This window comes from Labeo rohita, unplaced genomic scaffold (genome assembly GCF_022985175.1).
Source record: "Labeo rohita strain BAU-BD-2019 unplaced genomic scaffold, IGBB_LRoh.1.0 scaffold_61, whole genome shotgun sequence".
Classification (NCBI taxonomy): domain Eukaryota; kingdom Metazoa; phylum Chordata; class Actinopteri; order Cypriniformes; family Cyprinidae; genus Labeo; species Labeo rohita.
Window position 1 is genome coordinate 221,480 of NW_026129535.1, and position 21,740 is coordinate 243,219.

The following is a 21,740-nucleotide window of genomic DNA, read 5'->3' on the forward strand; positions in this document are numbered from 1 at the left end:
GAAATCATGTATTCATTTTTGGTTTTGCAGTACCCTATTTAAGTGGAAACTATCATTTTTAAATGTTTATAAATGTTTACTAATCATTATTACCTTCGACCATGGACTTAAGCATTTCATAATATTTGTTAATGATTTATTATGGTAAATTGGTCTTATTTACCAATCTATCTGCTTAAACTGCACTACAGTTTAATGATTTGGCCAGAGGGATTTAAACAAAATCTACAGTATAGAAGCATTATTAATACTGATAACTGTCTTACCAAACACCACTTATAATGGGGGAATGTATTCTAATATACTCTAAGTAAAGTTTTTTGAGAAATTTAAATGGATAGTACATTGAAATCTGAATTAGTATATTGGTCTTTTTCTTGGTGAGCTTAATATGTTGATTTGAAAGCAATAAAAGGCAAAACATCACTGTGCATTTCAACCCTGTATCCGGATTGTTTGAAAGTTTATATTCAGATACAGAAAGTGTCAGTCATCTCTTAAGCTACTGTTTGACATGACTTGCTCAGTTAACTCATTTGCAAAGAACAGCAAGAAAGTGGATACTCCAGGAATAACACAAGTGCGCGCACACACCCATTCAAAACACACCTGCCAGGTGACATACAATGCCCGGGTGCACTGGTGCGTATTGTCACATGATAACAGTTCCACCATTGCTAGTGGACCTTTCTCCAGACTCCACCCCTTTTAAAGTCACATGGGACAAACTCCTACACAAGCACAAGGAGTGTCAGATATCATAGAGTTTTCTCCAGAATCAGGTGACACACTGGAAGTCTGATTATTCATAATCAAAACTTGCTGGCTGGATTAAGAAAAGACACTGAAGTCCAAAACCTTTGAAGACAGGACGAACTGCATTTGAATTATAGAGGTGGGTCTGTACTCATTGACCTGTGATGAATATAGATGATCTTCCAAAATGTGTTTTTTTGTGAACAAAAGAGGCATCTGCTAAATTTACACTTTTTTTTAGATTATACTTTTGGTTTAAACACAGTATTTGTTACCATTAAACAGATTAAGTAACTGAAGTAGGAGTTTAGCAGCTGTTTTGTCAGCCGGTGTTCACCATGTCAGGTGAAGATCCAGTTTGACCACCAGACTTTTCTAGGAAGAAGGAAGTCTTTGTGACATGCCATATCTTAGTGTTGTTGAATGTCACAGGACTTGACAGACAACCATTTAAACACTTTGAAGAAAAAAAAAGAAAAAAAAAAAAGATTTAGTTGACTAGTTTTATCTATCTATCTGAGGTCATATCAATGAACTTATAAGGGTTAGTTCACTTTCATGTCACACTGTGTTTGTTTCATGTCAAATTCTTTCACTTGCCAAGTGCTAAAACACTTGTTTTTTGTTTTAACATCTACATCAAAAATCTAGCAAACACTGAATACTGAATAGCTAGTACAACATATATATATATATTTATTTATTATTTATTATTTTTAATTAATTTTTTTTTTTCCTTTTTATTCATGTAGTTATTGTTGGTCTGTAAACAGAATGCTGTAAAGAAATGGTTTAGAATTTATATTGATAATTTATCAGAATTTATATTTATTCATTAAAAAAAATATATATATAAAAAGATAATTGGATTGTACTTTAATTAAGGTGTCTTTATCTTACAGTGTTTAGCTTTAATAATTAAGCATGTGGTAAAAAGTACTTATTATGTACATACATTTTGCAAAACTTACAAAACTAACATTTGCGGTTACTGAGGATTCAATGGTAGATTTAGTGTTAGGGTAAAATGAATAATTCACCTAGATATGAAAATTCTGTCTTTCACTCACCCTTATCTCATCCAAAGCTTACAACTTATGTGCATCTTAGGTATTAAAATATTCTCAATTTTTTTTTTTTTTTAATTGAAAGTTTGCATTGAAAGTTCACATAACCAAAACTTTCATGCATTAGTACAAAAATGCCAAGAAAATATTATCCATATGAATCAAGTAGTTTAAGTCTTTCAAAGAGACACAATTGCTTTATTTGATGAGCATTTATGCTTTTATACACTATCAATATGCATTCATAGAGCGTATTAAAAATGGTAAAAATGGAAGCTAGAAAAATGGTTGCAAGAACTTTTAATGGAGAAGTCACAGGTTCCATTCGAAGTGTCTTTATTTCTGTTTTGAAGATGCACAAAGGTTCATGTCTTTCTTTCTTTAGTCGATAAGAAATTCTGTTTCTTGAGGAAAACATTTCAGGAATTTTCTCCATATAGTCGACTTCAGTGATGCCCCCAAGTTTGAACTTCCAAAATGCGGTTTAAATGCAGCTTCAAATGGCTCTAAATGATTCCAGACGAGGAAGAAGGGAAGAAGGGAAAATGACGATCTGTCAATTCGCATCCCGTGACACCGTGTGGCCAACAGCAGATCGATACATCACACTATGACCTCTAAGCTGAATGAAAAGAACATAAATTAAAAACTGCAGCACTGTGGGAATAGATTGTAATAGATTGTATGTTTTTACATTTTAGATGTATTATTATTTGTCATGTGTTAAAAAAAGATGCTCCAGAGCATGACATCATATCACGACCGCTGCAGCATCCGAAGGAAATAACGCATGCTCAAAGTCTAGTGCGACTGCGGCTTAATCAGGGTCAATACAGTTAGGGCATGTCAAAAAACTCCCAATGTCAAATCGTCCTACTCTCAAATAAAACTTAAATAAATAAATAAATAAATAAATAAATGTACAAAAGATTAGGCAGTACACCTTTGCACTTTTGTGCCTTATTTGCCCCTAAAGGGTATGTACTTAGTACCTAAATGGTACGTATTAGTCCCTTTTGAATAGGCACTGTCCCACTGGCAGCTTTTGTACTTTTTTTTGTTTGTTTTTTCTGGTGCATGTAGGAATATTTACTTTGTTCCATCCTGGTTACTGTTTGATGCACATGATATCATATACTGCTATTCAGGTTGTGTTGTTTTTCGATGATTCAGTATTTAGTGGTTATGTCAATCATTGCTGAGGAAGTTTATCAAAGTGTACGATCAAAGGTCATTATTTGCAGCTCTAAAGGAAACTTGACATCTGAAATGCAAATATTCAGTATATGTTTATTTGAGACAAAAAGTAACCCATTATTTCCTGTGATGGGGCTGTTTATTATTTTCAATCTAATTATGTTTTATTATCATTCAGTCTGTTTACTTAATCAGTAAATCATCATATTTTTCTCTCTCTCTTCTCCTTATTTTGTGAGGATAAAATGACTTTTTATATTCACTTTGTTCATTGTTTGCCAAATTGTAGACTTTCATTTGATGCTTTTCTTGGCCATTGTTTTAGACTGAGAAAGTGAGTGAGACTGGAAAGTATTTTCACTGCTTTGAAGCCAGGAAAGTCAGACATAAAATCACACAGAAAAAGTGCAGACTACAGAATATCAAGACACTGCATATATTAACAGCGGGATAAACCAATGAAAGGTAAATTTGGATGAATCACTTTAATGTTAGTAAAACAATAATAATTTTTTGTATGCAAACATTCAGATTTTTTTGCTTTATTTTATATGCAGTCTTTTTTTCCTCATATTTGTTGTCTTGAAACTATATTAATCAACAAATGGTTGATATAGTTTTACTATATGATATGTGTTGATGTATATATTTGTACTGATAAATAGCATTAGGTTTAGTCAAATTTTCAGTCTGTCAGTCGCACCTCTCAGGTCAAAGTCTTCGGTGTCTCACTGTTAATAGTTGCTGCCCTTGTTGGTGTGGCTGTGATTATGTAATCATTGCCATTCATTTAATGAATGAATCAGTCAATAAGTAGAATAAATACATTGATCACAAAAGAGTTTGCTTTGCGGGTGTGTTCTTTTTCAATAAAAAAAAAATAAAGCTACGCTATATAACTTTTTTTTTTAAAACAACAAAAATTAACAAAATCAGTACATACATCTTCTAGACATGTTTTTGCCTTACCCTCAGTAATCCATTTATGGAAGAAAAAAAAGTAAAGAAAAAAAAAGTAAAAGTAAAGAAAGTCAGGCTATATGCAGTGGAAGCTCTCGTAGCATGAAGTCACAATATTTGAACCTCAAACCAAATAAAGCTTGCAGAAAAAAACAATGCTCGTAATAACACAAATCAACATCAGAAATATGTTTAGTTTACATGGTTGCATGGTCATGCACTGCGTCTTCTAGTGGACATTTTGGGGAATGAAATGCCAACTATCACATGCTGTGGTGCATCCACCTGGTGGGAGAGTACCATGGGAGTGACAGACATACACCTTACCATTTTCTCAGAAATGGGGCAAGCCGCTGATGCCCCAGGCCACTCTCATAGCTTGGCAGAAATGGGGAACCCAGTTTCAGATGAAAGAGGGACATCCAAATCAAGTTAGGAACACAGCTATCCTCAGATATCTATACTATGTGAGCTATCTACCAATACTGCCAATATTACTGGGCACAAAACTGCCCAGACCACAGAGAGTGGGCTATCTGCTTACAACCCTAACAGGGAGATAGCACGGTCTAGGCAAAGACTCAAGGAGACCACTACTTAAATACTTCAGTACAAGAGGAGCATTCACCAAGCTGGCACACAGCTATAATCAAATAGCTATCCCCCAAGGGTCCTAAGTGAAGATTGCCAAGACCACAGAGAGTGGGCTATCTACCTGAAAACCCTAATGGGAAACAACACAGTTTAGGCAAGGGGCTCAAGGAGACCACTACTTAAATACCCTAGTAAGGGGAGTAGTCACCAAGCTGGAGTACAGCTATTCTTTGAAGGTTGAAGATCACACAGACCATGGAAAGTGGACCATCTACTTAAAACCCAAACAGGGGAGACAGCGCAGTCTAGGCAAGAGGTTCAAGGAGACCACCTCTTAACTCTTAAGACCTCTTAATAGTAGTTTCCTGGGCAAGGATTCAGCACTTGCTTGAGAGAGCTTGTGCCAAGGGGAACCCAACCTGGTCATTGAAGCCAGGCTAGAACATGGCTGCCCTCAGGCCGCTATATTCCAGAGTAAAGTAAGTTTGAGCTGGAGCATAACTATCCACAGACAGCTACAGTCTGAGCAGGGGCTGTTCACTTAAAGCCCTGAAGAGGGGGAACAGTCTACTCAGCCCACACTTAATAAGCAGGATTCAGAGGGACTGCCCAATTAAAAATACCCACAGACTGGGAAGGCAGCTCATTCTTAATCCCATCTGGCTTTACACAGGAAGGGACATTCCCCATAATCAAGTTGGGAATACAGTTGTTCTCACACAACTATGTTCCAAAATATATCCACACCCAGCGAGACTCTCCACACACAATAATGTGCATATTAGAGAGGCACAGCCAGGCTGAATAGAGTTCCGCCCCCGTTTAGAGAGGGGCTGCGGCAACAGGGGAACAGGGCCACGAGACACAAATGCTTTGTCCCACATCCCTCAGAATTCAGGAATAGGAACAAACGCGAGTGGAGCACTGACATTGTGACTCATTACAATGAGTGCATAACACTAAATGTGCATGCTCAATGCTGTCCACGGTGTCCAATGACCCAAAAGAGCGTCTGGAACCCACCGGGTGCTCAAGCTCACAGCGGAAGCTTTAAAAGGGTCCATACTCTCTCAAACTTTTCTGCAAGTTCTATCTGCAAACCCTGTGATCTGGGTTTTTACCATGCCTCGGTAGCAGACGCATCCCTTATCTCTCGAGAAGATGGACAAATTCATTGGAAATACTCATTGAAAATACTCACAACGAGCGCATTCGAGCACCGAACGAGCAAGCTCCTCACCAAGACATGTAATGCATAGATCGTGTGTGTCCTCGTTTGTCAGAGTCCTCGGGCACGGAGGCACACGCTTTCTAAAATGCTCACTTGCCTTGGTTTCTCCATAACACCTTCACATGCACTGTCAAACAGACAGCTCTTAAAGACAACAAAAGTTGGTGGCATGTTTAGCAGGCACCCTTTTATACTTCTGGGCCAGTACCATGCCATCACGGGCCACGTGGACCAATAGGATTGGTATTTTTTCCACATGTGTTCAGACACTGGTCCTGCTGGCGGCAGTCCTCAAAGTGTCCACTAGAGAACACAGCGCGAGTTCCCTAGAAGGGGAACAGTGGTTATATTGGTTACCAAGTCTACTATCTCTAAACAAGTTACTACATTTTGAATACAGGTAAACTTTTTCTCTTGTCCTTTGGTTTGATGTTTCCTTTTCATGTTTAATAAAAAACATATATTATAATGCATCTATTGACACTCTTTCAATTCATTGGAGTTGGAATTTTAATTGAATTGGCTGGAATTGTAGTTGAATTGGAATGTCAAGAAGAGTAATTTACTGAATTGTAATTCAACTAAATTTGAATTTGAAAAACAGGTATTGCATCTTCTGAATTCTTCTACCCTGTTCTGTTTGCAACTTCAGTTCAGTTTAAAATTCAGGAACAAAACTTCATTTTTAACATCCATCTCTTTGAGGTTTTTTGGTAGACACAGTTGTTCATGACAAATAAGGGTCATAGGTCAGAAGCCACTGCAGATATACAGTAAGTCATCTTTGACTTCAGCTGTGATTTAACTGATCTGCAAGATTTGGGTGAGACAAGAAGACATGAAGACTTGAAGACTTGAAGACATGAAGACGGACACTTTCTGCTTCCTGTAGTGGTGCCCAAGCAGTGGTCTCAGGATCTCGTCCCGGTATCTCTGTGCATTCAAAATGTCATCAATAAAATGCACCTGTGTTTGTTGTCCATAACATACGCCTGCCCATACCATACCCCACCACCACCATGGGCCACTCAATCCACAGCGTTGACATCAGCAATCCGCTCACCCAAACGACGCCATACACGCTGTCTGCCATCTGCCCTGTACAGTGAAAACCGGGATTCATCTCTGAACAGAACACCTCTCCAAAGTGCCAGACACCATCGAATGTGAGCATTTGCCACCTCAAGTCGGTTACAACGACGAACTGCAGTCAGGTCGAGACCAGTTTGTGCAGCAATTCTTTGGTTATGCAAACTGATTGTTGCAGCAGCTGTCCGAATGGCTGGTCTCAGACGATCTTGGAGGTGAAGATGCTGGATGTGGAGGTCCAGCCTTTGGAGATGGCTTATGGTAGAGAAATGAACATTCAATTCACGGGCAACAGCTCTGGTGGACATTCCTGCAGTCAGCATGCCAATTGCACGCTCCCTCAAAACTTGCGACATCTGTGGCATTGTGCTGTGTGATAAAACTGCACATTTTAGAGTGGCCTTTTATTGTGGCCAGTCTAAGGCACACCTTTGTGATAATTATGCTGTCTAATCAGCATCTTGATATGCCACACCTGTGAGGTGGATGGATTATCTTGACAAAGGAGAAGTGCTCACTAACACAGATTTAGACAGATTTGTGAACAATATTCGAGAGAAATAGGCCTTTTGTTTACATAGAAAAAGTCTTAGATCTTAGCTAAGTCTTAGCTCATGAAAAATGGCAAAAACAAAAGTGTTGCGTTTATAATTTTTGTCAGTGTATATCATAATACGATTTACTATGAATTATAATCAGCCACTATAAAACAAAACCCATTAAAGGTCAGTGGGATCACTTGGGGTCCTAATGTAGTCCTATAGACAGGAGGGACTTTGGTTGGTTTGTGATATGGTTGTTTCTCAATTCTAAGAATGAGATATGAAAATTGAGGCTACCTCAAAAGAACGAACTCGGATGGACAGGAGTACATGAATGCATCTCTACAACAATTGAGACAAACTGTAATATTCCAAATTGTAATATACATAGTCCTGAGGGATATATTCAACTATCAGCTTAAAATTTTGAGCTTGGCTTTGTTTGTCCTCTGACTCCATGGCTGTACACTTGTTATTTGAATTATTGCACCTGATGATGTCAGACACCATTATAAATGGTTGTTCCCAAATAGTGCTAACACAGTGGGTGACACATTGGGGTAATTTTACATTCAGGTAGATTAGCTGCATACAGAATTTAGGTTTTAATGGAAACACTGAACTGTTTTTTTTTTTTTTTTTTTACTGTTCGTTGTACACAAAAATAGTTTTAAATTTCTCAATGTTACCTTTTACACATTTGCTCTTCCATTTTCTGTTTGGCAGAGATGGATGTGGGGCCATTTAGCAGGAAACAGTGGGCATCACAGTCTTTACGGATCACAGCCAGAGAGCTCTCATTGGTTGGGAGTCGTGGCAAGAACAATGCCATCACTGAGCGCTTTTCCAAGTAAGTCATATTCACTTTTTCTATTCATATTATCAGTGCTTATTACATGGCTATAGGGAATATTTAAATTAAAAAAAAAAAAAAAAAAAAATATATATATATATATATATATATATATATATATATATATGTATGTATTTGTAAAATTATCTTGATGAACAACAAATGTAAGAATCATACATTTTTGATGGTCACACATATTATTTTGGTCACATGCAATTTAAGCATATTTTCTGCAATCAGTTTTGTTGAGGGAACCAGACTAATGCTAATTAAAAAGAGGCACAAGAGACACAATAAAAAGACAACCTGGATTTCTAGTAGGATTGCCATTCATTAGCAATATAATGAAAATGGTCCAAACAGTTAAAAAATTGTCATAACATTAAAATATCAACACAACAACTGAAACTATGACAAGAGAAAACACACAAAATCATTCTTTTGCCCAACATCAAGATTTTACAGCAGAGAGACTGGGGCATTATTAAAATAGATAGACTGCATATGTTGTTTAGAAATTTATGAGTTATTCATTTCATATTTCAAACCAACTTAATCACTTCACCAATGATTATTATTTCTTTAAAAGAAAATTAAATGTTCATGGAACGTCAGCTGCAGAACCAGACATAAATCCAGCATCTGTAATGTTAGTTTTGTAGATGCTTTCCATCATTTTGACCACCAGATGGACACAAAGTAAATTGTGCTGAAAAGCTTCTAGTCATTAGTGTTGGGAAAAGTTACTTTAAAAGTAATGCATTACAATTTTGCGTTACTCCCTGAAAAAAGTAACTAATTACATTACTTAGTTACTTTTTATGGAAAGTAATGTGTTACATTACTTTTGCGCTACTTTTTAAATCTAGACAGTGCTTGCTTCTTTGTTTTTAATATAAAACAATTCTAATGTAAAAGCCCTTTTACACCAAAAGTGAAATGAATTCACCTCAGGCTGAAAGAAATGCACATTTATGCAGGAGATCACTCTTCAGCTATTAAACAAAAAAAAATAAAAATAAGCACAAATATTAGTTTATCTAAAGTAATTTTTGCTTATTAGTATGGTTGAATTGCATCATTGAAGGTCAGCAGCAAAGACACTGGTTAATAAAATGGAATTAAATACATAAACGATATTTGTTTTATTTAACATATTCAATTATTGCAGGGTTGCATCATATTCTGAGTTTGCATTTCACTGTTTTTACTCATTTTGAGGAATACTGAATCTGTTTTTTTTTTTTTTGTGACTTAATGCATGTTCACATTTAGTCTAGAGTACAGTAACATCATGCTTATTCCCAATTTCCCGACAGGAGACTTGTCAATCAACAAATGGGGGAAAAAAATTAACTGGCGTTACTTATTTGAAATTGCTTCTTCACAAAGCTTCTATTTGCTGTCATTACAGAACATAACTGTAGGATAATCAAGAAGATTTGAAAAAGTAATATATATATATATATAATAAATTTTGTTCATAGTAAAAGCAGTTTATCTACAACACTGGTTGTAGATAATTCTTATGGCCCACAAGTGAGAACAAGGAAAGGAAAGATGACAAATGCTTGCTGCTAGTGCCAGTAGGGGGCAGCCATTGTACATATACATTTGGACCAGCTTGCTTTTTTTTTTTGCTTTTTTTGCTTTTTTTTGAGCTGTAACCAACCGATGTCCCCTGAGAATGCTCTAGTGACCTTCCACTATAGTATAGCCCCAAAAAACCCATGTTATGTCAGACGGGCAATGTTTTGATTAAACCATGTGTTTATACTTTTTTTAGGGAAATACTTATAATTGTTTGTGTATATTAAACCAAAAGAGAAAAATGTACTCTAATGTTGATCAAAAATGTTTAGCTTGACTGTGACTGTGATACCTAACATGTACTTATACTTTTCTTTTTATTCTTTTTCCTTTTCCTTTTTTTCCAGATATCAGAAAGCTGCTGAGGAGGCAAGTGCAGAGAAGAAAAAAACAGTAAGTTTTACTGGTTTTACTAGAATTTATTGTAATGTCAAACCCCATACAGTCTCTGTGGGTTACATTTTGTTATATGAAAAAGATAATAAATTAATTAACATTTCTACTTTTGTGTTTCACAAGACATGACATGAGGGTTGAGTAAATAATAACAGATTTATAATTTTTGGTTTAACTATTTTTTTTACACATTTGACTTTTAAAACATCAGAATCAGTGCAAGACATTGTCTGTTTCAGTTCTTTTAGAAGGCTAGTCAATGTCATGATATTTGGTTTACTTTTAGCTCCCAGTAGTTAGCCACCAAAACACATTAGTTTATATGCAGTCTTCATGTCCTGTTTTTTCTTCCCTTTTCTTTCTTACCTTTTACAGCCTTATGTATCCTCATGAAATAGACAGGAAAGAGTTAAATTGCATCACATGCATCATTTCCTGTAAGCAGGTTTCACTGCAGGCGCTTTTTAATCATCTCCCACCCCTCCATCTCACACACATTCCCTCTTTCCCCCCTTTTCCTTTCACTTCTCTCTTTCCTTCCTTCATGTTGGCTGTTCAGTTGGGCTGGACTAGTTCTTAGAAGTTTCTTGCCTACTGCACATCTGGTAGAGCTTTATCACTGATGTCCAGCGCCCAAGGAGCTCGGAGAAAGCAGAACAGAGAAAAGACATAAAGAGCGCCCTGTCCATCAAGGTCTTTCCTCTCATCTCCTACAATTTCTCTTTCTGGTGTCTTGTTTCAGCATGGTTTCACAAAGACTGTTGCATGAATGCAGTCCTCTATCTACTGAGCCTGTCTTGACTTGGAGTAGTGAGACATTATGCGGTAGAAGACAGCCATTCTTTGTTTGAATTGTTTATTGGACCTTTTCAACATTTTTAAAAAGAAGAGTTTTGTGTATGCATTCTGCTCGGCATGTTGATAGCGGTGATGTAATACACAATGAAAACAAAAACAACAACTATAAAAAAGTTGATTTTTGAATTCTTGTACTAAAGCAGTAATGTAGTAATGTTTGATGAAATTATAGTAGTTTGGGGGCAGTGTGTCATTATTGGGTATTTAGTGAGTGCTCTAGTAGTGATTAAACCTTGACTGTGGAAATGTGGTGAGTTTTCCTGGACTGTTGTAGTAGCCTTGTGTAGAGGTTTTGTCCCATGTCTTGTCATGTTCAAACATTTTTCTGTTGCCATGGAGTTGAATTACCTTGACACTTCTGTTCCAAAGAAAATTTCCTAAAATTAATTTTTTAACTCTCAAATGTTTTGTTAGTTGATTGGTAATGATTCTTTTGTGTCTAATGTACACTAACCGTCAAATTCAGTTTTAGCATTAATTTCCATTTAGTAATTTTACTGCTTTAACAAACTTCAGAAACTTCAAACTTTAAAAACTTTTATGCTTCTACTACAACTACTACTACTATGATTATTATTATTATTAATATTATTATTTAAATAGTTTTAGATAATGATAATAAGCCTGCAAGGGATATGCTTAAATTATTTAAATGAGGTTTGTAGACAAATATAAATGGTTTTGGATTGGATAGATTTGGACTTTCAACAAGTGACAAGTGAAGATGGTTGAAAGATTGCCCATAGTATGCAGAATTGTTATCTAGGGTGATTATTATTAGGACTATAAAATCTGAGATTAGATTTTTTTTTTTAATACAACAAGATATGAATGATATACATAATACAGGAGAGGTATATGTTATTGAGGATATGTGTACTATTAATTTTCTTGTAAGCAGTACTCGTAGCTGTAGGTAGGAACCACATAGCAACTCTCTGGAAAAACTCTAACACTGCGACAAGAAGCCTCACTCATTGTAACATGTAAAAATATTCCACCACAGGTGTTGCAGATTTCATCACTTTTACTCTTTCTCAGTCTGTTGACAGTTTGCCTCTCCGATCAGGAGCTCTGAGTGTACTGAAGAAACGCTGGGAACAGACAAATCAGGAGAAATCTGCTCCTCAGTTGAGTGTGGCACCTGTGAGCCTGAAAGCTCATGCTGCTTCCAGCAAACCCAGCAATCCTCCAAAACCACCTGCTACTTCAAGCAAACTAATGCGACAGCCCAGCCTGACCCAAGAGTCAACCTCCCATGAAAAACCTGAAAAAATAAAAGCAGACATGGAGACTAAACAAAAGAAGTGTGCAAAAGAAGAGGAAGAAAACAAGACTGCATCCGATCCATGTTCCCCTGCAGAGAAACCAGCCATGCCCCTTAATAACATCAAAATGATGTATGAAAAGGGCAAAACCAAGGTGAGATAGTCACAAAAGAATGTCATTAGCTGTCACTGTACTCTCTATATTTGACTTTATGGTGCTTTGTGCAAAATTAACATTGCAAAATTGCTGTTAATGAATCAATGACACAAAATAGTTTTAGAAATACAATTGTAATAACTTTATCATATAATTATCAAATGTAATAATTATATCATTGAGTTCAGATGGATCTTATTCATTATTCATACATTTAATCAATTTACCTGTCCATAACAGCTTGATATGGATATGTGTCCAATGGATTTATGTTTCTGGGCTAAGTGGGCTTCCCATCCCCCATTGTCATAACTAGAGGCCTGGCATGTGCTCACATTCCTACTTGATTCCTTGGACTCTTTTGGAATGTCTCATTCCATCTTAGTGTTGAGATAGCAGTCTGCTCTCTGAAACAGTCACTGAATCTAACATTGTCTTTGCAATAAGCTGCAGTTATTTAGATAAGGAAAGCACAGTAGAAAATCAAAGTTTTTTTAACCCCTCAAAAATATATATTTTAAATAATATTTTGCTTGAAGATAAAGAAGCTCTGTAGCACACAATATAAAATCCAAAAACAACAGCAAAAACCATACCTGTATAAAATTAGAATTAATATGTGGAAACATCTTACAAACTCGTATACCACAAACTTGGGCCATTGCGGACAATGAGTGTTTTATTTGACATTGTGAGAAGAGTAAAGTTGTCTATACAGTAGGAATGTTGTAGCACATTTCAGGTTCAAGGAAGCACATTCCTTCCTGAAATATGTAGAATATTCTTAAGTAGTTCTTAAATATTTTCTAAAGGACTTTATTTTACTTTAAATTTTGTTTTATTAAAATTTTTTCATGAGACGAAAATAACAAGCTTTAGTGTTGGTGCTGTCAGACTGTATGGTGGCTTTTTTTTTGGGCTGCAAAACAACATTAAGCATACATTTTGATAAGCAAAACATTTTGATTAAATTTAAGTAATAATTATCTGTATCTATAGTAAAAAAAAGATAATGTCATAGTGTATTGTTCTTTCATTCAGTCTCATTCTAATTTCTCTTACCCTTTTTAAAGCGTCTTTCTTGTCCCATTTGCTGCTGACAGATTCACAGAGACTATCTTAAAACTATCTTTGATAATGGACAAAGAACTTTTTCCCCTACTTTCTTTCATCATTAATATAAGCTTTTTAAAACTGAACTGAACAGGAAAATGTGGTATATTATTAGACAAACATAAGACCAAAATAATGCCGCAGTATTACCAGTAATCAAAAACAGGTTTCATTTCAATTCCATAACATTTCTCTGTTGAATAAAGTAAAAAGGCCCATTCATGTTCTTTGCATGTTTAATGAATTTCAACAAGGAAGATTCAGCCCTTTAACTGTATTTATTAATGTGGTCTATATTAATTGTCTTACTTAACAATAGCTAGGTGGAGTTTGTGACTATGGCTCTGAGTCATCGTCTTTTATATTCCACAAACCAAAGGGGTGTGATGCAGAGACAAGTATGTCTATTGTTCCATCACAGTGAGGCAGTTGTTTGAGCTGTATCTTGCCTCCTAAAACACTGGTTGAAAAGACAAAAGAGTCCTGGGGATCGGGGGATGGAAATCGCATGCCACTGGCCACAAGACTTAAACATTATATGTGTTAATGCGAGACTAGTGTAATAAACTTGCTTCTGTACCTGTGCAAACCAAGTAACTAACAAAATACAAAATTAAAAACAAGCATTTTAACAAAAAATTCAAGCTTCACATTTCTGCTTTTAAACACATTTCACTTAAATATGTGAATTGTAGATGCAAGCTGCCTTTAATGGACAGTTGTGTTATAAAATGCTGTAGTTAATCTTATAATAGCTACAATTAAGCATTTCAGCAACTTACTGTATCTCAATAAGAACAAATCCAGTTTAAAGGCACTTCTTACCTCAACAACAAAAGAGTGCATGTTAAATATATTCAACTAGACCTACAGCTGGCACGGAATTAGTTCTTGTGTCTGTGCTTATATATTTGAGTATGTTTTAACACTAGACATTCATTTGTTTACACTTATGCGCTTACTATTTTTGTGCTATTTTATAAACTGAGGAATTTAATCACTATTGGCCTCATTTATAAAATGTTGCACAGAAACCATCCTAAATTTGATCTTACGATCATCTCTAAAATATGCCCACGTGTGATTCATAGAATGAATGTACATGCAGAAAATGCATTTACGCCTCTCTTTCAAATGTGAAATCTATGAATCACAAATGATCTTGAACTTGCATGCAACTGAATGGTTTCAGCTCTCTGCCTTGTAAACAACTCCTAATTAATGTCTTGAACTTATAAAAAAAATCACCAGTCATCGTCTAAAGCCTGTAATTTAGAACAATAAGCTGCAAGAACAGGTTACATTTTCAAAAACTTGAAGTACATTTTTACAAATATGAGCTTTGGCGTAGATTTCAGCGTACCCACACTCTAAGATCAAATCTGTGCATACTTTATAAATTAGGCTCCATGTGTGGTGAGTTAATGGCTAGTTTTCAGATGGAGGGTTACTGACAGAACCTTACAAAAATGTTTTAGTCTTAATGCATACTGTCCTGCTCACCTTGGTACATGCAAAACATGCCATACTCAGCTATAGTATTCCCATCTGTTTGCTTCATGCTTGTGCTATATACCATTGATGATGTCATGCCACTGGTATGCACATATTGTTTAAATCCCACCAGGTCTCTGGAGGACTGCAAAACCTTCCACAGACTTCACTGTTTGTTTCTCCATCTGTCTCCCTTGTTTTTTTTCCCTCACTAATATAACCTGGTTTATTGAAACAAGTTCATGTTCTAAATGTTTCAGGCATAATATGATTTTGAAATTGCTCAGAGATCCAATCAGTCTTTAAAGTTCTAGAGGATTTTACAGGAGATGTTCCAGTGGATTCATAGTTACAGCATAGTTGATGTCAACGTTGTGCATTTTCCTTCTATGCTTTCATGTGAATGCCAATGTTGTGCGCACTACAAATATCTGAGTCCTATAGAGGCAGATGCTTTCAGTCTGTCACTGGTTTACATGGTTTGTACTTATTCCTCAGGTGCAAACAGAAGCGAACTGCAGCTCAGAGGACATGGACACACAAATGGGCAACAAAGGTAAATACTAAGAAACATGCACAGTCAAAACGGATGTTTCATCTCTCTGTATGATGTCTAGTTCCTAAAGGAAAATTTTTCATTTTTATTTTTGTTTTTTTGTTTCAAAAAATAAATAAATAAATAACTTATGTCATAGGTACGCCTAGTCTGAAGCGCAGTGGCTCTATCAAGGACAGGATGGCGAAATATCAGTTAGCGGTCAGCAGACAGGCTTCTTTCACTGTGCCACGCTCTGTGAGTATGTTTGCAATACACAGTCCACAGTAATTACAAATACAAAGAATATGGTTTGCTGAAATGTATTCAGTTAATAGCATGTTTTTATTCTTGTGCATGTGAAATACATAGAGGCACAGAATAATTTCACAACTCAATACCCTTTAGTGGGGACTCTCCCACAAACAGACTGATTCAAAATCAATTATATAGGTTAGAGCCTCTAGTGACAGAACTAACCAGGGAGAATGAAGTTCCAATCAGGAAGGGACAGATTCACACTACCTAAGCTGTCTCCAGGCCTCTGCAAATTAAAAAGCTCTTAAAAGCAACCCAAGTGAAGGGGGCATATACTGTAATATCCAGTTTAAAGCAAGTTATCTTCTGCTCTATTCACTGTCTCCTTAACCCTCAGTCCAACTAAGAGGAAATGGTGAAAGCATTCTCAGAAAGTTTTGGTTTACAGGGCTCCACCAGCCTGACCTGCCACTGTGTGAACCTTGCCTACCAACTGCAATGTAGTTTTCACACAGCTTAGAGGGCAAGAGACATCATAACAGACAGTGAATTTGCACACACAAAAAGTGACTTCCTGAAAACAAAAGAAGCGGATGCCGATTTATATGGGCGTCCTTTCATACTATGCTGATGCACCAGTGACATGATATGGCTGCCATAGCCATTCCTTATGCATCATTTCTATTATTCCAGACCTTGTATAAAAAATACATGCTAAGGGAAGTATACAATATTTTGAGCCCAAGACAAATTCCCCTCTAGCACAGAAAAGGCACCTTAACCTTAAACCACATGTAACAAATTCATCATGTTGTTTTATTTATACATTACTGGATTATTTTTAAAGTGTGCTGATTTGGAGTGATTTTCATTTTGTTTTAGGCAAGCCAGTCAGAAACAGAGGACAGTGTTCCATGCAAGGATCACAAGGAAATTCCGCCACCTGCTGGTGATGGACAGAAAGTGGTACCTCATTTATTTCTATATATAAATAAACCAATTGACAAACCTCCTTTAATAATGTACTAAGAATGAATTCAAGGTTATTTACACTTGTTAAAGCAAACGTTTCATATTATGTATAAAATATGTTTATCACAATATTAACTCATATTTATCATTGTTCTTTCTCTCTGATTTGATGCAGAATACACTTCCCGAGTCAAACTGTGCAAAGATCAATGGTGAGTCCATTATTTTTCTATTACTATTCTATACTGAAATTATAAGATGATTTTATACATAAGGAGTTACGGTTAACAGTTTCCAATGTGGGGAATAGGGAACTAATTGTTTAACAAACTAACCAATCTTACAGTGTTCTTAAATATCACATGCTTGGAGTGCTAAAATAGATATGTATTATGTACATTTCATAAAATCAATTATTGTCTCATGATTGCTCTTTAGTCCTGACATGTCAGCCTTCCCTGTAGAATCGCCACTGTCTTAAAGTATTACAAAACTTGCTTTGTTCATTTTTTTAATTAAGGGGTTTTGTTTGTTTTTAATTTTATTTTATATGCATTTTTTATTGTTATTATTATTTATTTTTTATTTTTTTTTGTAATGGATGGAAATGGATAAGTACAGTACATAGTGTACAGTGTGTAGTGATGATCTGTAATTTATTTGTGTTTCCTTTAGGAGAGCATGTCCAAACAACAAATCCCAGTGCTGAAACTCCAGTATCAGAGAACAAGGACCCTCCTAAAGTGGCCAGGGTCTGTGGTGTTCAAACCCATTTCTATTAATTTAAAACACAGAAGCTTACTAATTTATGGTCATACAAAGATTAATTTCAACCTGGAGAAAAATATTTTATATTTAGTTAATAATAAATACATAATAGTCAAATACAAAGGTAAAAATAATACAGTTAGTCTGTGATAGAATATAGAATATGAACTTAATTCCTTTAAAGATTTTGGGACAGTCTGCTAACTGCTAGTATGGAATATGTGATTTTATACCATAGAAATCTGTTATTCATACTAAATACTACATTTTATTGCTAATAAGATGGTTATAACTCGTGTTTCCCTGGACAGAAATTTAATCTGCCTGCCCAGGAAAGATGTGTGTCCTGCCTAAAGACTGTTTACCCGCTGGAGAAACTTGTTGCCAATCAACAGATTTACCACAAGAGTTGCTTTCGCTGTGCCTTTTGTAGTACCAAACTCAGGTCAGTTGTTGTTTTAAATTGCTGTGATTTCTTAAGGAATATTCTGGGATTTCAATACAACTTAAAGAGTTCACCCACAAATAAAAATTCTGTCATCATTTATTCACCCTCATGTTGTTCCAAACCCATAAGACTTTCGTTCATCTTCTGAACACAAATGAATATATTTTTATGTCTCTACGCATCTACCACTTTAAACTTTTATTCATATATAAACATAAACAGAAGACATAACAAGTTTCAAAGACATATGACAAGCAGAAATGGAATAATGAGTCCCTGAACAAAGGAGGGATCAGTAACAAAAGTTGCAGTGAGTATCTGGTGTGACCCCCAGCTGCTTTAAGTACTGCAGTGCATCTCATCCTCATGGACTTGACCAGGGGTATATTTACCAAAAGCATTGTTAGCCAACTATCCGCTTGTTAAGTCTGACGTCAATCGTCACCTCTTCCTTGTATTCTGGGTCCAAACACTCCATCATATGACATGAGAAAACAACAAACAGTATTAATTATACACTCACAATGTGATATAATACTACCAAAAAATTATGATCTTACCTTTTAACTCCATACTGAAATCCCAGATAGCCAGAAAATAAAAATATAAATGTAAATAAATAAATATAAAAAATATTTGTGTTTGAGACGCTGTGAGCAGGGAGACTGTGAGCAGTGTACACCATAAATTTGAAAACATTTTGCTTAAATGTTTAATATGAATATAAACAGTGCTCATAAACGGCTGCTGAGATAGTATTCTCAAGTGAAGTGAGTTGGGGTCTGGACCCGGAAACAGCGTTTGTTGGGCACATTACATTACCACCAAGCCCGTGGTTGCAAGATCCGTCATTACCAACATAGTTCAACGATTCACTTACGTGGTTGGAACTACAGCTCTCAACCTGTGGTTAGAAGCATAGTTCCTTGTTAGTAAGACATATAGGCTCAATAAATTATGCTCTTGAGCACAATAAGTGCGTCCTCTGTAAGCAACGTTTTTGAATAGTGTGCATGTGCATAAATACCTAAGGGAACGCATTGTTGAACTAATGTGGTTCAAACAACAGAGATGCGAAAGTGTTTGGGAAACAGTCGAGACTAGCTAGATTGTTTCCACAACAATGCATTGTATTATGGAGGTTAATCAGCGAGTTATGTCCTTGTATGGGAAACACACCCCAGATTTGCCAGTTCTGGTGGTTTGGTGTTTTTCAGAGTCCGTAAAAGGGCATCTTTACTGTCATAAGTTATTGTAACTGTGACCTTAATTCCCTGCTGCGTGTAAACAATAATCAGTAATCAAACAATAATCTTGATGAATCTTCCACAGTTGTGTGTGCAAACAGGCATGAAAAACACTGTTTAAACCATTTTCAGTAAAGATCTGTATTAGCTTATTGGGGTTTTACTAAAATTCTTTAAAATGTTTATTTCACATATCAGAATTAGTATTATTATTATTTTAGAATATAGCCAGCATTGTTTTTAAATAAATTAATTCAGTGAAAAATATTTTCATTATGTATTACCTGTTACCTGTTGCTATTGTAATGGTAATGTTCTGTGAGGGTGGATTTACAAGAATGAAACATCATAATGCCAAATAATACAAACAGAATCTGAATAAATGTAAACAATGCTAATAAAGTAGTTTTTACATATTAATCACATGCATTAATGTTCATTTTGACAGCCTTAGTTTACTTATTAAAATAATTAGTCAATATTAGTAAATTATAACAACCTACTGAGGCCAGATTTTTAGATATTCTTCATATGGCAATAACATGTCTTCTTTCGTGTCCCTCTTATTTTAGTTTGGGGACTTATGCTTCCCTACATGGCAGCATCTACTGTAAACCTCACTTCAGCCAGCTATTCAAGTCTAAGGGCAACTATGATGAGGGCTTTGGCCATCGACCACACAAGGAAATGTGGACACCGCAAACAAATGAGGAGGAACCTGAGGGAGGCGAAAGCTCAAAGCCCTTTCTCGCAGACTCTGTGTTAGTGAAGCCTACAGAGCAGTTGAGCCCTAAAGTCGAGGAGTCACGACCGGCCAAATTCACTGATCTGACTGCAGATCTAGAGACAAAAAGTCAAATGACCAGCTCCACAGAAAAACCACAACCCACCTCTGTGGAAACAAGAAAACTGAGAGTCGCATGGCCACCTCCTGCAGACAGTGATGGAAGCTCCAAAGTCCCTGAAGTTGGAAAGGGTTCATCCAAGCTTTTCAGAGCAAAGTGGCCTCCAGAGGAGGAAACTCCACCTGCCCAGCAGAGCCCTGAAAGAGCAGAACTGAAAAGTCTGCGGCGTACTTCCTCACTCAAGGAGCGGAGCCGTCCCTTTTCTGTGGCACCAAGATTATCCAATGCTTCAAAACAAGACACACAAGCATCTCACAAGGTTGCTTTGGTCAGACGAGGCTCACTGGAGGACCTTCGTTCACAGTCAAAAATAAAAGCAGACAAAGCTGAGGTGAAAAAAGAGGCAGAAATCCCACATGAAAAGACAAAGGACAGTGACAGCCAATCCAAGGAGAATATTGAGAGTCCTGCCAAACTTGATAGGAAGGAAAACATGCCCCCTTCTATTCTCAAACAGACACAGCAAACAAAAAAAGAGGTTGAGCCACAACAAATAAAAAATGAAGCTGATACACAAAAAACAGATAAAGAGTCTCAGACTCAACTAACAAAAAAAGAGTCTGAGCCACAACAACAGGAGGTTCTGAAAGGTTGTGTTGAAGATGAGGAAAAAACGGTGAAATGTTTAATCACTTCTCCTGAACTCCAGTCTGCCCAAGACACATCCTCTCCACCTGTGGAAGAAAAAGCCCATAGGACATCCCAGGATGTGGGCTTCTGGGATGGTGAGGAGGCTGAGGAGTCTCTGACTGTAGAGGAGATGATCAAGAGGAATCGCTACTATGAAGATGAAGAAGATGAGGAAGAGGAAGTGGCAATAGTTTGACAATATATGTCATCAATCGCTTTCATTTATTATTTACTCTGAAAATGTAACTGGTAGAAATTCAACATAATGAAAAAACAAGTGCTTTATTATATTGTGAACAAGTACTATGGTACTGTACATATTTTCTTTAGCCCTTTTTCTTGGAACTTGGAACTATTGCTACTTTTTTGTATTTTGTTCTTTGCCATCCATGTTTTCTTTTGGTTGCTGTAAAAAATACTTTACAAAAAAGTTTTAAACGTCACTGTTATTGTTTCTTAATCTAAGAATGTTTTGTGTTGATTTCAGCTAACAAATCTCTTCTCTTTTATTTTCAGCCTTTGACAGTTCATCAGTAAGGATAAGAGCCAAATATGTTTTTGGTTACTCTTCTAGCCTATATTTTAAAAAATTTTGCACTGTTTTAATGATTATTAAAATTACACAATAAACATGATTTCACTGAAAATGAATTGGGGATATAAAGTGCATAATTTCAGTTTTATATTGAATGATAAATGTTAAAGTCACTGAGCATTTTATGTGTAAATATACATAGTACATAACTAAAAATATACTGTAAAAAATTTCCCTGTAAAAAAAACGGTAATCTACTGGCAGCTGTGGTTGCCAG

At 36.0% G+C, this 21,740-nt stretch overlaps 1 protein-coding gene across 2 annotated transcripts; it reads left to right on the forward strand.

The window, feature by feature from the left end:
* Positions 1 to 736: 736 nt before the first annotated feature.
* On the forward strand, positions 737 to 21,156 carry lima1b (LIM domain and actin binding 1b). 2 transcript variants are annotated; one of them, XM_051104001.1, is made up of 12 exons: positions 741 to 895; positions 3,346 to 3,485; positions 8,163 to 8,286; positions 10,227 to 10,272; positions 12,175 to 12,555; positions 15,664 to 15,721; positions 15,861 to 15,958; positions 16,841 to 16,924; positions 17,106 to 17,142; positions 17,606 to 17,682; positions 18,010 to 18,143; positions 19,966 to 21,156. In XM_051104001.1, exons 2-12 carry the CDS (start codon positions 3,479 to 3,481, stop codon positions 21,122 to 21,124), a joined length of 2,205 nt encoding a protein of 734 aa, XP_050959958.1. In that variant the 5' UTR covers positions 741 to 895; positions 3,346 to 3,478; the 3' UTR covers positions 21,125 to 21,156. The 2 variants fall into 2 exon arrangements, with proteins under 2 accessions (XP_050959959.1, XP_050959958.1); XM_051104002.1 differs by lacking the exon at positions 3,346 to 3,485 and having other exon boundaries at positions 737 to 895.
* The last annotated feature ends 584 nt before the right edge of the window (positions 21,157 to 21,740 follow it).

Coding starts and splice junctions, on each gene's coding strand:
- lima1b (XM_051104001.1), top strand. Junction 12,556..15,663: donor ATGAAAAGGGCAAAACCAAG/GTGAGATAGTCA, acceptor CTTATTCCTCAG/GTGCAAACAGAAGCGAACTG. Junction 17,683..18,009: donor ACCCTCCTAAAGTGGCCAGG/GTCTGTGGTGTT, acceptor TTCCCTGGACAG/AAATTTAATCTGCCTGCCCA.